The sequence below is a fragment of the Haliaeetus leucocephalus genome, unplaced genomic scaffold (assembly GCF_000737465.1).
Source record: "Haliaeetus leucocephalus isolate CR32 unplaced genomic scaffold, Haliaeetus_leucocephalus-4.0 Scaffold184, whole genome shotgun sequence".
Classification (NCBI taxonomy): domain Eukaryota; kingdom Metazoa; phylum Chordata; class Aves; order Accipitriformes; family Accipitridae; genus Haliaeetus; species Haliaeetus leucocephalus.
Window position 1 is genome coordinate 11,868,855 of NW_010972620.1, and position 17,302 is coordinate 11,886,156.

General features: G+C 36.7%; 1 protein-coding gene across 1 annotated transcript in view; it reads left to right on the forward strand.

Moving 5' to 3' along the window:
* The first annotated feature begins 487 nt into the window (after positions 1-487).
* GPR123 (G protein-coupled receptor 123) overlaps positions 488-17,302 on the forward strand; it is a 49,933-nt gene continuing 33,118 nt past the window's right edge. Inside the window, exons 1-4 of the mRNA XM_010564900.1 lie at positions 488-697; positions 1,633-1,841; positions 11,227-11,354; positions 12,296-12,419. Coding sequence (XP_010563202.1) covers positions 1,839-1,841; positions 11,227-11,354; positions 12,296-12,419 — 255 coding nt within the window. The 5' untranslated portion in view covers positions 488-697; positions 1,633-1,838. The remainder of the gene's footprint in view (positions 698-1,632; positions 1,842-11,226; positions 11,355-12,295; positions 12,420-17,302) is intronic.

Sequence of the window (17,302 nt, forward strand, 5' to 3'; positions counted from 1 at the left end):
CCTTATATGAAACAAGAAAAACATATTCATAAAATGTGTTGTTTACTGCACTTGCAGTTCTCTGCTGATGTAATTTTTTGTATTAATAAAATTATTTTTATACTCTTTAATTACCCTTTTGGAGAAATGTTTTAATGTAAGTTGTCTGATTCTGTTTTAAGTGAAGGAGAAAACCTGGTAGAGGTTGTCTCTTTAAATCAGATCTGCAGTGTTGATGGACCCTCTAGCAGGCACGGTAAGAACCATTCTCACCTCTGCAGCAGGGAGCTTGACCATATAGGCTCTCACATTCAATCAAAACGTTTTCCCTTTTAATATGCACTGTACCAATCCTATTCCCATGGTTACAGCTCGTGCTTCTTTGGTTGCTTCCAGTCTGTTGGAAAAGGAAGGCAGCATACATTTCTTGTACAGGAGTTTAAAACATCATGAAAGCAACCCTGTTGTGATTTGCATTTTAAATGTTTCTTTTTTTTTCTCATTGTACAGAATGCTGTAGCAGTAGCTTCAGTTCATTTGCCACAGTCTGTCTTCTCTCAGTCTTCAGCCTGGCAATCTGTTGATAACTCCACTTGCAAGCTACAGTTTATTGTCTTTCGGAATGGAAAACTCTTTCCTAGCACAGGAAACTCATCAAATCTTGCAGATGATGGGAAACGTAGGACGGTTGCCACACCAGCTGTTTTTGCTAAAATAGGTGAGGAGTTGTTATGCATTATTTCCTTTAATCTAAAAGCTACAGTATACTTGATTATGTAGAGAATAGAGGAGTAGAGTATACAGTGTGCTGAGAGGCTGGAAGCAGTCTTTTTCTTTAGTACAAATGTTTGCAATTGTTCCTATCGGCATTATTTTATTCAAATTATCCTGCAAATAAAGAAATGCACTTGCTGTATGACTAGAATGCAAATTTTGGAGTACTGTTTGTTGACAATGTTGTTACAGATGCTTGTTTCTTAAAGCACGGTTCTATAGGAAAGAACCTTGGTTTACTCTTTACAATGAAAATTGCAATGTTAACGTCCTAGACACTGATAAAATTAAGGCTTTTGGAGTGGGAGTAGTGCCCTGTTGCATGTATCAATACTCACCAGTATACTTTCTGATACGATGGATGTAAAACAGGTGTTGTTAAAGGCTTTTGTCTAAATGTGATATATTGTATGTGCTAGTGAGTCATTATTTTGATTAATTATTCACCCAGGCAATTTTACTAATTTTATTTGATACTGAATAGTGCTCTCATTTCTATTAACATTTTTTAAATGTTTAAATGTGACTTTGAAAGTGCAGAATTGACTCAGGTATTAATCATACCATGAAACTGAGCCGTTATGCAGTTACATGGGCAATAGTGCAACACTGGTCCTAACTGAAGAATCTGAAACAATAAAAAATCTGCTTTGTGAAGGATGATTAGATCATTCAGACACTTTATGGGATTGAAATGTTCAGATTTATTTATACTATTGCAAACTTTTCTGAATGTGAGCACTACCTTTGATTTTGACCGTTAAGAGTACGTCTATTGCTTTTTTCCCCATAGTTTAGTGTATCTGATCTTTTTACACAGCATTCATCAGTAAAGGGTTTTCCACTCCATCGCTCTGATTCAGTTTGTTGCTTTTGCAGATGGGTGCAGTTTTGGAAACCTCACCAGCCCTCTTACTATAGGGTTGAGGCACTTTGCACGGGGTATAGACCCCATTGCAGCCTTCTGGGATTTTGACCTTCTAGATGGACATGGAGGCTGGTGGGGAGAAGGGTGCCACATAATTAGTTCTGCAGGCAATATTACCACCATTCAGAGTACACACTTCAGTAACTTTGCAGTGCTAATGGTAAGTATATGACTTAGCAAATATACCTTTTTTTTTTCTCTCTCTCTCTTTTGCCATACATATATGTTCTTTTTATGTGCATCTGTATCATTCTTACTTGTCAGTAACTGACCTTCTGGTTTCTATAATGTTTAGGAAAAGACAGTCTTAAAGTAAGTTATTTAACTGCTAGTAAGTGAATAAACCTGGTGGTCAGTTTTAATATCCAGAGACAGGCCTAATCAGAAATGACATTAAATTCAGTCTTACAAATGAAAGTTCCATTAAGGAACAATTAGTATGTAATGGTTATAAATTATAGGACAGGGTTTAAAAATGTATACTCCTGTGTGCTTTTACATCAGCACATCTCAGAGGCTGGTCTGCTTTTGTTCCTGCCCTGCACTGTGTTGATCATACTAATTAGTTGCAGGCATACCGCAATGTTGAATCATTTAATAAATGGAGAGGAATAACATCTTCTGCTCTTTTAAGTAAGGACAATACTGCCCTTGTTGATTCTGTAGGAGTTTTAGTTTGTATACCAATGCTGATAGCCTTCTTATGAAATTGCTGTTCGTGAAGAAAAATATTTCTGTGCAGTGCTAACGTATCAGCCTGCTTTGGTCTGTTCTCAGTCACACTTACAGTTCCCATTGCAGTTATTTAACTATCCTGCTTAGCAGAAAGTTACCTTCATGAAAGCACAAATATTATGCAGGCAGCAATGACCTGTTATTATTCAGGGAATAAAGGAAAGCAAACAAAAAATGAGAGAATTCTAACATATATAGATGAGAAAATGTTTGCACCATTAAAAATATTTATTATAAACCATTTGTAAAAAGATTAGCCAGATGTGTACTATTAATACCAGATTGATCCTGAATGGTGGTGCATGATTGCACTGTAGATGCTGCTTGTGTACATTACAGAAATGTTTATAGTTGAGTAAATAATGTATTGTGTGTATGTGTAAGGGACAGCAAACATAGGCGACAGGAATTGCGAGGACGTGTGCAGAGAATACCAATCTGCTGCTGTCAGATGGAGCCCAGATGGCAGCCAATCATAGCACAAGGCTGTGGCACCCACGAGTTAAATGCAGATATTATCGTCCACTTCGTAAGAACTGATTTCCCTCAGAGTTACGTGAAAATTTTTCACCCAGTCCAGAATTGTTCAGAATTTAAGAGCTGTTCCTAAGATTTGACGACATCAAATATACCAGATTTTCTACAGTTTCTATGAGTTCCCTTTTTTCCCCCAGCCGCTTGTTTCCCTGAATGTGAAACATAATTTTGCTTTCAGGATATTCTTCCAAATTCATTAAAGAAAGCACCTGTTGACTTTGCAGGTGCCACACCCAAAATGGCTTCCTCCTCCTTCAACTGCTTGGGTTCAGCCTATTCTTCTTAAACTTTGAGTAGTTACTAAATGTTAACTAATTGCTTGCACACAACCAACTCCATGGTTTCATTTTATTTGCAAAAATTGTATACTGACACGAGGGCTATGATGAATTTTTAGTTTGTAAAGCCAAATGCACATTTATATCTGATAAGGCGTAGCAGATTGGTTTTTCTACACCATAAAGGCAACTGAGGCACATTTTACTGCAGCTTTTGCATCTGGTATGTAATTCAGGTTTAGGTCTTGGGTTTGTTTTGTTATGGTAATTCAACTTTGCTTTTTTTCCTGTGTGCATCTTCCATTTTTATCTGTGCAAGAAAGTAAATAGAATTTTAGGCTCACCATTGCTTTGCAATTGATATGGTAGCAAACAATGTGATAGGTTCCTTAGCTCATGTTTCACAGTCACTTTTAGGAAAGAAGATGCCTGACCTTAAGTAATTTTAATATATATATCTATACACACACAGAGATATGTCTTCAAACAGTGTCTTTCTAAACAGCTATTGGAAAACTTTTGTAGCTTCGTTATGTGCAACCATTTTCATTCAAGTGTTATTTCTTAATCAGTGTTTTGTGGCATAAAGTCAGGGATTGTTTTATTTGATAGAGACTACGCTTTTCTGGACAGTTCAATTCTCATACCAGAAATGAAAAATATTTCATAGTTCTGCTTAGCTATTAATTTATAATATGAACAATATAAAGTGCCTATGTGTATCTTCTTAATTCACACCTGAGTGCCTAATATATTTTAAAATACTAACAAAGTGACAGCAAATTCAAAATAGCTAGCGTATGGTATGTAGCCAATGAAATTAGCTACAATATCAGCATACATGTTATTAATCTATAATTCTCTAATCTATTAAACCATAAAAATTCATAATTGATTATTATGTTTTGGGGTAATAGCAGAAAACTGAAGTAGCATCTGTAAACTGAAGAGCAGCAATAAAGCAACAGTGATGAAGGTTTACATTACCATCACAGTAATGTATGTCCTGCTGTGGAACAAGATGAAATAGAAGCCTCAGTTAATACAAATGTCCATTTTATAGCTAGTATGGCACATATTCTGATTTGTCATCTTTTTAAATAGTAAGACAAAGTTCCCTGAACTGCTTTTATAAAAATTGTTTCTGCCTAGGTACTGTAAAAGGGTTAAAATAAAGGTTTTGTAGAGTCCTTTTTTAGAAAGGCAGCAATCAAGGATTTATCAGCTACGATTGATAATTAATAAGCATGAGCATACTTCAAGTGAGAGGATTCATGTAGAGCCATTTGATTTCTCTCTGTGACAGTTCTTCCAGTGATGTCAGTGAGAGAGAGATTACAGTTTGGAGGCTGGCTTGGAAAGGAGGTACAAGCTCCTTCTCTTATGCACTCTCATGCTTTCACTCTGCTCTGGGTTGGGCCAGTGCATGGAAGTAAAGTAGTAGTGTCAGACATAATACAGCATTATCTTTTTCTAGTCAACTTTTGGATGGTGTGTCCTAGGGGTGAGACTAAAAACCTATGAACTAAGCTCCCGAGTTATATTCCTGCCTTTCCGTTCATACACTGTGTGTTTAGACCAGTCCCCTCTTTTGTCTTTTCTTCTGTTATCTGTAGGAGGAAAAGAGACAATCATGCTCTAGTTTCTTTTGGAGGTGGCCAAAGCCCTCTAGGGTCTTGAACTATGAACCTCTGCAATATACTTTCTGTTTTAGAGTAAAATTATGAACTTATATATTCTGGAGCTTTGTTATATCTAATTATTTGTTGTATAAATACTATGTAGTTGTTCTCTTTTGTGAACTGAGCTGTATATCAATATTATAATTTTTCAGGACAATGTTTGTGTATGTTATGACCAATCTAGTGCTCTGTAGCCATGGTGTATCTGAGTAAAAACTCTTCAGGAGATAACAAAAATATCCAACAGCAGCACTGAATTTCAAAATTTGCTAAAAATGTTTGGCCATACATTGTCCTTTGCTCTTCCTTTCATTTTTCTTAGAACAGAATGGCAATTCAGTAGTGATGGATATTACTGTAATTGTATACAGCATTTCCTTTCCCCCCTCAGATGGCTTTGTCAATAGTAATTTCCTCAAATCTGCCGAATAAACACTACTAAAGTTCTTAAATCTAAGTATGCTACTTCTCAATTAACATAAAATGGATTAATAAATATTGTTAGCATTTTTAATTGTAATCCTGAAGATAGATTAAATGAACATATATCATAACCAACTCCTTTCCTGGTTTGTCACAATGTATTGCATTATTCCAAACAACATAGGTGGGGTTTTGTTGGATTATTTTTTTTCTTTGTGAGTGTAAGGAGTCATTTGCAAAAGTAGCGTACATTCAGTGGATAGCTATTTGAGATAATTAGGGCTGAGGAGACTGAGCTGACAAAAACAGAGCAAATTTGAAACTATCCTGGAAGCAAACCTTGGAAAACTGTGTGAATGAGAAATTGAGGAAAGGCAAGATACTAGGAACGGATCATGCTAAGAGTTACAGGATTTTTCTCCTGTTGTTTTACAAGCATTCCCTGAATCTTTTAAGTATTTCCAAATTGGTAGGATGACAGTACCACAAAAGCTACATTTTCAATATTTTCAGTGTGACTTGAGACAACTGCAGAATTTCTTAGGCCTATTCATGAAGTTCACTTCTGAAAACAGTCTTCTAAATGACTGTGTTTCAGGTCTTCTCCAAATTAAACAGCCTGTCTAAGCCTTTTGAGAAATTAATTAATGAGTCAGGGAAGTATTATACAGATGTGATTTAGAAGGTTGACATAGTTACAGTATTTGACATTTTCCCCATAGAGAACACAAGGTTTTCTCGTAATAGGCTGTGGAAACGTGGTTCAGGACTTTAAAAAAATCAGACTGCTAATAAAGAGAGGTTTAAGAATGAACTTTTCAAAATTTTTTTTGTGTTTAAACACCTGATTTTACACCTACAAAATAGACTTTAGCAGAGTTTAAGCACCAAAGACTATGAAAGTGATCCAGAAAGTTTACCTGCTATCTGCAAAATTAACATTTGTTGTAGTGGGAACTGCAAAATTCCCTGGAATTAGATTCCTCTGCACATGCGTAGATGCTTCCCAGTGTGAAGAGCTCAATTTCTAAGCTCTGCTGTCATTCAGAGGCCTGGCAAGGAGGCACATACTCTTCACCTAAGTCCACAGCTGGCATGTACTGCTCACCTAAACAGAGAATGCTTAACCCATATGGACGGTATTGAGTCCAGCTTCCCAGAAAAGGTTGCTTTTTTCAGAATATTCCTGAATGTGCCAAGCTTTTGCATAAAGCCTTGGAATTAGAGTACTCATAAGAGCAAGATCTGGCTTGTAGTCCTTTCTCCCTGGATTACATCTACTTTTTATTAAATTATACTTAATAACATGTATTATTTGTTCTGTAAAATGTATAAACTGTCTTGGTACTGGGGACAAAACTCCAGGTTTGTCTTCCTCAAAATGCACTAACTTTATAACAAATCAAGCCTCTGGCTCAAGCTCGCTCTTGGTATTTGCTCTTGCTTTTTACTGGCTTAGTGGATCTTGCATTCTTTGTAGTGCAGCTTCAACCAAAGGGTAAAGGGGATCCAGACTATAAAGGAGCTCAGTAAAATGGGCCAACTCTTGGAGACAGGAGATGTAAGTTAAAGACCTAGAATCTAGGTCTTGACCCATCTTATTGTCTTAGTGGCTTCTACTGGGCTTCTTCCAATTCATCAATGTCTTTCTTGTACTGAAGTGCCCCAAACTGGACACGCTAGTCGAGATTTGGTCTCACAAGTGGTCAATAGAAGGGAATAATCACTTCCCTCAGGCTGCTGCCTGCACTCTTGCTAATATGGCCCAATATGTTGTTCACCTTATGTGCCACAAGGGCACACTGCCTTGCTTTCCATTCAGCGTACACCAGGGCCCTCTGATCCTTTTCTGCAAAGGTTTTTCCCAGTCAGTTGCAGTCAGGATTACTCTGTCCCAGAGACAGGAAACTTTTTACTTCTCTTCATTGAACTTCGTGAGGTTCCAGTAAGCCCATTCCTCCAGCCTGTTGAAATCTGGCCAAATAGCAGCCCTTCCCTCCAGAACATCAACTGCTCCAGTCAATGTGCATTGCAGTGTTTTTGGCTCTCCATAGAGACCCAACTCTATGGGTAATTTCCATATTCTGGTGCTCCTAAACATCCTAATATTTGGCACCTAATTTTTAAGTTTTGTTTTGTTTAAGTAGGAGGACTCTAAATACAAATAGTAACCTAAATCTTGCCATAACTGATTGTTCAAATGCACTTGTGTTTCCAAGTCTCTGTGGTGTTTGGGTATTACTTCCTCCGGGAACACAGTTTCAGATGTCCTGCTTTAAACACAGGAACCAGTTAGACTATACTTTCTAACATCATACTATTACAAGCAATATATTAAAAATAAATGTTTTATTTGCCAATATAAGTAGATGGATTACAAAAATTTACAACACAAACTAGCTTGTTTTTAGCAGCTGTGATTTTGTGGAAGTACCAGATATTTAGTATTAGTTCACTGTAACTTCCCCTCAGCTTTCTCAGCATCTGCTATTAAATGTCTCAGGGCTGCCTTTGGTATGTAAATCATCTATACCTCTTTATACTTTCATATTGAGTTTTAACTGATCAGTATAGATGTTTCTGTTTCAGTCGATTTTTGGAATGAAGTCTCAAGTAAAATGGTCCCATTTCCACTCTGATGTTTTTATAATTCTGATTGTTGGATGAAAGAGCTGATAAAAAGTCTTTTCTATTCACTAATTTCCATCACTAATTTCTATTTTGCTTTATGTACTATGGTGGCATTTACAGCTGAAAGAAGCTGGTTTCACACCTTCTTAGAAGGGTGAATGAATGACAAATTCTCATTAGACAACATTTTACTGGCCTTGTAGTTGTAGACAGCAGTTTGTAATGGTCAAAGGCTTGTGTGTATTCATTTTCCTGTAAATAATTCCTGCCATTTTCCAATATCATCATCATTTGAATCCCCTCTAGGAAATAAAATCAAACCCACCCTTTAAAAATTATACCATACAATTATGCTGCTTTGCGTACAGCATTAAAAAAGTAACTGTTTTCTGCATGCTGTCTTCCCCAGAGGATCACTCAGGGGAGGTTGACAGATCAATAAGGTTTAATTATCATCAAAAAGCAGACAAGATAGATTTATTATATATCTATAATGAAATCAGTTTTCAATATACAAAACTCTTAAAAAGGATATTCTACATTGGCAATAATGCATTATGATACTCAAAAGTTTTACCACTTATTTACTGTACAAGATTAGAAAAGAGATAATAATAAAAAAGTGATTTTTTTTTTATAATGGAATTCACTTTAAGATGCTGATTGCTCTTGATTCTTCTGCAGGCAAAATGGCTGTATTCCTGTAGGACATATGGCATTTGCTTTTATACTGATGTTCAAACATAGTGATTGGTTGATTCTTGCACTCACACTATTAAAAGCTAGTTCTTTAGTACACTGAATGATGCTACCTTAAGTAAAATCACTTTCATTTGTTGCTACATAATTGTGTAGCTTCACTGTGTTTCCTTTTTCACAACTTTGTTAACTTTTCAGAGGGTTTTTTGGGTTGGTGTTTTTTGTTTGTTTGTTTGTTTTCAGAAATATCCAAGATACTTATTTCTTTAAATAACTGCACTGTTACTACTATGTTAGTTATAGTAACAGTATTCTTAATGCACAGAAATGAAGCAACTGTGTACATAAAATTATGACAAAGTGTACCATTGGTATACCAAAATATGATTATACGAGTAAGAGCTAGAAGTAAATATGTTATCATTTTCAGCAGAGTATTTCTATTTAAATTGTCCAGGGTTTACATTACTACGCTAGTAATATGAGCCAAAATTGTACTGAACATTTCTGCTAAATAATAGTCTACCTCAAGAAATTCACTCTGTAAAAGAATTAATGGGGAGATGATGCAAATAAGGGCATGGAAGAAAAAAAATGGTCAAAAAAAGGGTGTTTAAGTGGAGTGTCAGTGGCAGTTCTGAGCCAATAGGCTTTTAAAGAATTATTTGAAATTTGTGAATTCAGTATATCCTGAATGTATATTCAGGCACACTGAAAAAAAAAACCCAAAATCAAGAGAGGGTATCAGGAGCATAGGTCTGTCACATTAAAAAGCTGCCACATCAGATGACAGAGTTCTTTTCCTCTTCCATTCCACTCATGGTTGAGGGAAGAGTAGCAAGAGATGTTAGGAGACAGCATAACGGTACCTCTGTGACAAATGACTCCACCTCTGATTTTGAGTCTTGGTGAACTGGGCAGGGCTGAGAGAAGACGTGTGTGGGACAAGTGGTGACTGAGCAGATTTAACTGAGGTACACATGCAAGCTGAGGAAGTACTTGAAGAGAAATTGGATGTGATGACAAATATTTGCCATCATTGTTCATACGTTATTTGTTCATTTTGATGGTCTTTTTTATATATGTTGTAAGCTGCGCTGTTCTAGAACTGACATTAATATGCATCTGGAGGAACTGGTACAGTCAAACTTAGGAAATTTAAAGCTAGTATGAAGAAAAATAATGACTACTAGGGCATCTGTCGCTTGTAAGGACCTTTCTGGAAGGTAAACGGACAGTACCTTCCCCCCTGATTTAATAATTGCATAAACTCATGAACATTAGCTGGACAAGTTCATACACATAAATAATGGTGCTGGAAATCAGCTCTCTGCATGCAAATGCAATTAAAAAAATGTATTAACATTACAGTCCCAGTCTCCAAAGGGGAGATTTCACCTCAGGAAAATAATGTATTGAATCTTCTTCTAGGGGAACCTAAAACTGACAAATAAGAAAAAAGTCTTTTAAATGTATGCCAGTAGTTTCAGTGTTAAAGTTTGCTGGATTTTCATATTCACTACTTTTTCAGGTTTTAGCTTTTTCTATGGTGGGATGTATATTCACTTTTGTGTGCACAGTTAATGCCACTGCACATGGAAACTGGCATGTAGACGACACTTTATTTGCAGTCGGGTGATAGTTTATGTGTGTAATTCGTAGTACTTGTTTGCAGAAATGTAGTGCCACAAACAGATGTGGCTTAATGTATTACAGTGAACCTCTAATGTTTGGTTTAATTCAGATAGTCTGAAGACATACTGTTTTCTGTAATGGGCTCCTTTTTCTGTCCATCAATCACACCTGCAGATTTAGCTCTCCTATTATTTCTTACATGGGAGATCCAGTAATTTAGAATGGGAATTTGATATGGTTAATTTTACAAAGTTATTAATAGTTTTTCATTATGTTTTTCGTGAAGAACTGTGTCACAGTAGGCACTAGCAGGTCCAAAAGGAATGCATGGATCTTTACTCTCCTGTTAATAAAGCTGTCAAGCTGCTTTTGAATTGATATAGGTAGTAGAGTATTTGCAACTAAGTGTAAAGGTCAATGGGTCAGAGGAGGTGTATCAACTGGGAATTATATTTGAATATAGGAGTGAGTCAGTCAATATTTTGGGTGTATTCTCATGGCTTTTGTTTCTTTGAGTGGTTCTTCTGCAGCCATGCATATGCCATTTAGAGACCTTTATGGTAATTTGATATTTTGTACTTAATATCCTAGTAAAATACACACATAAAGTTCATGTTATCAGAAGGAACAGATATTGCTAATGCCTGGAAAATGTAATATTCTGTGTATTTTTTCAGACCTTTTTTTAACGAGGATATGTCTGCTTGTACAAAAAGGTTAATTTCTGTCTTGCAAAGTGTATGCAGATGAGGAAAGAGCAGTCTGATGTTATTGTAAATTTATGAACTCTACCTACATAAAAAGTTCATCATCTTATTTTCCTGCTCTTGAAAGGGAACAGCTAGAAACGACAAGACATATTGAAATGAAGTCTCAGAGTTTCACACATGCCTAACAATGTTAAATCATTTTGCTTTCTCCATAGGATTTTAAGACAGTGCTGTCTTTCCCCCAGTACCCAGGGGAGTTTCTGCACCCTGTGGTATATGCATGTACTGCAGTTATGTTGTTGTGCCTGTTTGCTTCCATTATCACCTACATTGTCCATCACAGGTAAGAATTCAATTTTAAGCACTTGTGTGAAATGGTCAGCATTATACTGAGGTACTTCAATTTTTCTAACCTGCACTGAAAAGAGAAATTAAAATGATCTGAATTATTGTTGGATAGTAATATCAGCAATGTGATTTACACCAGAGGAATCAAAAAAAGTTTGTCAGCCTTTCTCAAGCTGTTCCCAAGCTGTATCTTTGCTGAGTTGTATGTCTAAATGGTCTACACACTGTTCCTAAGATTTCTAACTTGACAATTCAATATAAAACCATGAGCACTATCAAATTGCTTTCTGGCAAATTCCAATTGAGCAGCACTTTGGAGAGCAATACACTGATGGTATTGGCTTCTAAGATCAAATTTGGCTGAAAGACTGGTAACTATCATTGGATAAAAGAAACTTTCTTTGACTTCTAAATCTTCTTGGGTTTAGAAAACTTGTGTTTTCCTTTGTATGAAAGATTTATATAAATGCCATTTTAACTACCTACTTCTGTTAAAGACCATTAGCAATTTAAAAGACTAGGAATGTATTGTACTGTAGAAGCTGCTAAATATTAATTAAGTGAACTAATGCAATGACTTCTGATCTTCAGCTTCCATTTAATTCTTTAGAGATGTCTTGTTCAAGTTCTGCATATCTGAAGCTATGCAATAAGCCTTTTGCTTTTATTACTCTACTTTAAATGCTTAATTTGATGGAGGAAACTTTAAGTCAGTAGACCCTTGTCAGTAGACTCTTTATGATTTTCACCATTGATTTTACCTTTTTATCATTGATTTCAATGTTGTATAAATCAGACTCTGTCCTTTAGGTAGATTGCTAAGTAGGTGTTCAAGAATAAAAGAATTTAATTCTCTCATATTAAGCATTTTTTCCAAATCATAATTTTCATAATAGATATGTTGGGTTTTAATTTTAAAATGCATTTTTTCAACAGCACAATCCGAATAAGCAGAAAAGGATGGCACATGCTTCTCAACTTTTGTTTCCATACTGCTCTTACATTTGCTGTTTTTGCTGGTGGCATCAATCGCATTAAATACCCAATTATATGTCAAGCTGTAAGTATCTGCCTTAGTAATTCTTACTAATAGAATGAAAACCTGAAACTGTATCTTTTAACATAATATTGATAGTTCTGTCTTTTCCAATATTGTTCCTGGATCTTAAGTTCTTCAGAATAAGTCATCTTTATAAGCATGTCTTTTCAAGGCCAGCACTGGGAGTGTTCAGTGTTTGGTTGTCACCCGAGTTTCTGTGAGAGGCTGACCAATGCATTAACTTCTCTGCAGCTCAGATTTCCTTATTTTAAAAAAAACTGAAAATCATACTATTTCTCTGTTCAACAGGATAGTTGAAAACTATGATTCCCAAATATTTCTGTCCTTTCTGATCTTTGGATTGAACGTGTGGAACTAAAGTTACTGCTGCACTTTTATAATACATATACCTTTTACTGAGGGTGGCCCTGGCTTCACTGGGTGATGCCTAAATATACACTTTGGCAGCTTAATGTTTATAGTACGATTATGTCTTTTAATTACAACTCAAGCTAAGGAGACAAAGCAGACCAGTACACTTGCTATTTATGGACCCTTGTTTGCACTGCTGGACTACTTCACATCTCTTGCTTCATCCTTTCTGGAGATAAGATGCCATGAGATGCACAGAGAGAACATGGCTTCAGGTGCTTTGAATATAGAGGCTGAGTCTGTACAGTGTGTAAAGAGAGTCATTTCAGACATCTTCTGTAATGCCTGATGAAGGCTTGTTGCAATTTGTCTTAAATATTTCTTCCTCTTGGATTTTGTAGAAGTGCTCCAGATCTCATGAATGTTGTTGGTATTTACCTGTAGTAAAGCACTTCATTAAGCCAACAGCCTCCCAGATACTTTACCTCTCACTAATCTGGTTCTTCTGATTGGCTTGAATGGGTGTAAACAGCAAGAGTCACCAGCCAACAACAGAGTCATTGCCAAACTTGCATAACTAGTGTAAGAGTCATCACTCTAATTTTCAGTGAGATGCTTTGGAAGCCTTTTGTGTATATTTGTGCTTGACCATCAATAAACAGCACATGTAGATCTGTAAGCACCTGTAACATTCTACATGCAAAGTATGTATATTACATGGTATTCATTTAAATGACACAGTTGTCTACTAGATTATTCTAAGTATCTCACAATACCTAGGGTATAGTGTCATAATTAATCTGTGAGTTCTAGCAAATTGAAATATCACCATATTACCATTGTCTTTATCTGCAGTTTGCAAGTGAGGGTAGCAGATTAGTTTGTAGGGCAGTCATGGCCATGTAATTACATGATCACAAATAACCATCTGCTGTTACAGTCATTGTCTGGTTATTTACTTTGCAGATTGCATGGTAACAATGCAGTATTAATAGCAATAATGAAAAATTGATTGAGATAAATGACTTATTAATAATCTGTTATGAGTAATACGTAAACTACAGGGGTATCTTCATAATATGTATTATCAGTGACAGCTGTTTCTTGCTATGGTATAGGGCCAGATCCTGAGCTGCTGAGAAACACGCACACTTACAGAAACTGAATGGATCCATTCACAAATGCCTTCTAATCAGTTTCATAAAGTTATTTATTTACCTGACACTATGCTACCTCAACAGACAGTATCATCAGCAGTTAAAATACAGGAAAGATACAGGACACACAAGACACACACAGTCCTCTGGTTCCTGGTAGAAATTGTCTGATATAATTAGGGAGGGCTAACAGATGCTGGTAATAGAGGCTGAACACATGTTCACTCCCAGAACATTGTACCCCACCACAGACCCTTTCTTGCCTACTGACAGCAACGTTTTTCAAAATTCTGTGAGTCCCACTGCCTGTCTCCTCCTGTGATAACCCTGAGAGGATTACTCTGTGAATTAATATTCAGGGTACCAAAGCTTGGACAGAGGGAGGTCAGACCTACTAATGGGTTTCCCAGAAAGCTCACATATTTGAACAGTTCCTGTAGCTTGTATAAGCAGTGGTGGGGCGAACAGCACTCCTTTTCTCCTGTATATGGAATATAGCAATTCTTTAAATTATTCAGCCTAATGAAAGGTATGTTTATATAGCTAGTTTGGGCTTGTGTGTCCCTCAAGTCTAAGTTTTTGTCTCTTTCTCCTTTTTTTCTTTTTTTTTTCAGTTCTGGAAAAAAAACTGGTATTAGGGTTTAAAAATATATTTGTGAAAATATTACTGCTTCAAGCAGCACTAAAATATTAGTTATACTCCATGTGTAACACCATTAGTGTTGCTATAGCACAGGTATCTTTTCATCTGCGACAATTCAAAACACAGCCTTACCCTCCAGCAATGTAGTTTGCACTTTGTTTCCTGAGTGCCTAGGGAATATTCCAAGTGCAAGCATTTTCTGACCTAATCACTGAAATGTGGTGTCAAAGCCAGTGAACCTCCACCTTTCTTACTGTAATTATCCCTAAAACTTTCACAAACAAATTTCACTGAAACATCCTTACTCAAGTGAAATAATAGACTGAGTTAATTTTTAGCCTTCATAATTAACCAAAAAGGGTGGTTCTAAAATAACTTCATTCGAATCACCTTCTCCCTCTAAATGAGGTGTCCCAGGCTAATTTTAAGCAGCAGGAAATAATGCTATGGAAATGGACCCATTTTCTGTGATAGATAGCTGGAAGAACCTTCATATCCCCTTTAAGGCAAAGTAATTACACAAAAAATGTGTTTTCAGAGAAGGTAAGATATTTATTTTTATCTGGAATATAAAAATCTAAAACTCCCTTTTAAACCTGCATACCTATTTCAGAGATGATTTTGTATAGACAGTCTCACTTGCGTATGTGCTATGCAGTCTTTATGATTTATAAAGAAAACTGATGTTAGAGTGCTGGAAGAGTGCATGGCTTCTTCACAGATTTCCTGTGTGAATGAGGTTGTATCTACAGACTGTTTAGATTACTCACGAATCTGATTCTGGGTGTCACTGAATGCTGGCTGTTGATGTAGAATCCAGAGTCTTGAGATTATGGCAAAATCGTTCATGCAAGGCAAAAGTTGTGTTAGGAACAGCAGAATAGGATTAATCAGAGCCACCAGTACACTAGCCAGAAAGGTGCTTGAGTGAGCCAGGGGATGATGTAATCAGCCCCTTCCATCTCCCAGAGTTGGGGTCTCAGATTTCTTTCCTTTAAAGGGCAGAAGGAGGCTTATTCCTTTCATGTAGGGAATGAGACAGAAGGAGACACAACTGTAGCTGGACCACTCCCCGTGTGTGGGAGGCATTGGTTCTGTACCCTCAGTCTGAAAAATTTCAGTCTCATAGCCCCTACTTTCCAGGAAAGTATGATAGCCATGAGGCTATGGATGCCAGGGGATGAAATCGTCAGTTCAGCATGTTGAAGTGTGAAGAATAGGCTTAGGGACACAAGAACCAGGAGACAGAAAAGTTAGGGAGTGAAACAGAATCATATCCTAGGGGCCAGTCACTGAGTGGCATGATCACTTGGATCACATCTCCCAGCACCTCCTATGCGGTTTATGAAATAAAAGCTTCCATGTAAGACTTGGTAAGGCTCAGATCTTCGTTCTCCCTTATAAGTGTCATACGTGAAGCTGCTTGTGAATTCCTTTCTGTAGGGCAGTAATTCTTCAGCGAGAAAGGCAAAGCCCGTTCTATACTAGCCAGTAGCCTAGAAGTTAGACTACTACCGTTGGAAGTCCGAAATTTGGATTTGAATCCTGTTAAACTAAGGAGGTCCTAGAGCTATGCACCACATCTTGGGTAGGAGCTGTAGATACAAAAATATTATAGAAAGAGGAGGAAAAGAGCAGTTCTTTCTGCTCTAGCTATATATTTTTGATTTTGAAAGAATGGGTGTAAAATTAATGTACTGTGATTAAGTTTGCCAGTTAGGGTGTCTCAAGCAAAGAATGCCATTTAAGAGCTCTTGAGTAGTCTTCGGTGAGAAAGGTGCTGCATTGTTCAGCTCTGCTGAGACAGGAACAGAGCTAGTCATATGCATAAGCAAGACTTTATGTGGCTGGAAACTTTACTAGCACCAACCTATGATGGCTAAAGACTTTGCACACTATGGAGTTAGATGTGCATGCTGAAGATTGTCCTTCCTGGTTTCAGGTACCTGATTTGTGGGTCTCAACTTGCTCTAAATTTTCTACCTGTGAAGGGAGCACAGGGTTGTTCTAAGGCTAAATGTTTTAAGATCATTAAATATTCACATCCAGTGGTGTTATAGACCACAGAGAAATTCCTGAATCCCTTCCATCTCACTGAAAAGAATCACTTTCAGTGCAGGATTAGCAGTGTAATTGGAATGTCAGTGCATAACCATATCCTCCTTTAAATAGAACTGGCTGAAGAAGGACAATCTTATCTGAAATATGATTACCTTTGAAAAGAAGAAATGAAATTAAAAACTAGGGGAAAACAAAGAAATTCGTGTGCAAGTTAAAGCTGATCAAGAGAGCTTTTTGTGCCAAAATGCTTTGCATAAATGTGTATTCTGGTCATTACCATGGTAACTGCAAGGTATGGAACTTAAGTTACCTCTAAGGAACTGAAATTTATTGAAGGGGCACATACAGAGAGCATCTTCTTACTGTAGAAAAGCGTAATCTTCTATTCAGTAGGCTGGTGCTTATTCCCAAAGATAAGAGTTCTAAGAATACAGGACATGGAAAAATGAGTCCAAGGAAACAAGAAAATTTTCACCATATAACTGTGGTTATTAAATAGCTTTAGCTGCAGTGCTGTCTTAAATGCATGTGTCCTGACAGTTCTTTCTGTACCATTTGGCCTGTCAGTGGAAAAACTTCTTACGAATACAGGTCATCACTTTCGTATATTCAATCATAATCCTTTGTTCTGTGTGGAAAACTTGATGCTTCCCACACGATTCTATATGAAA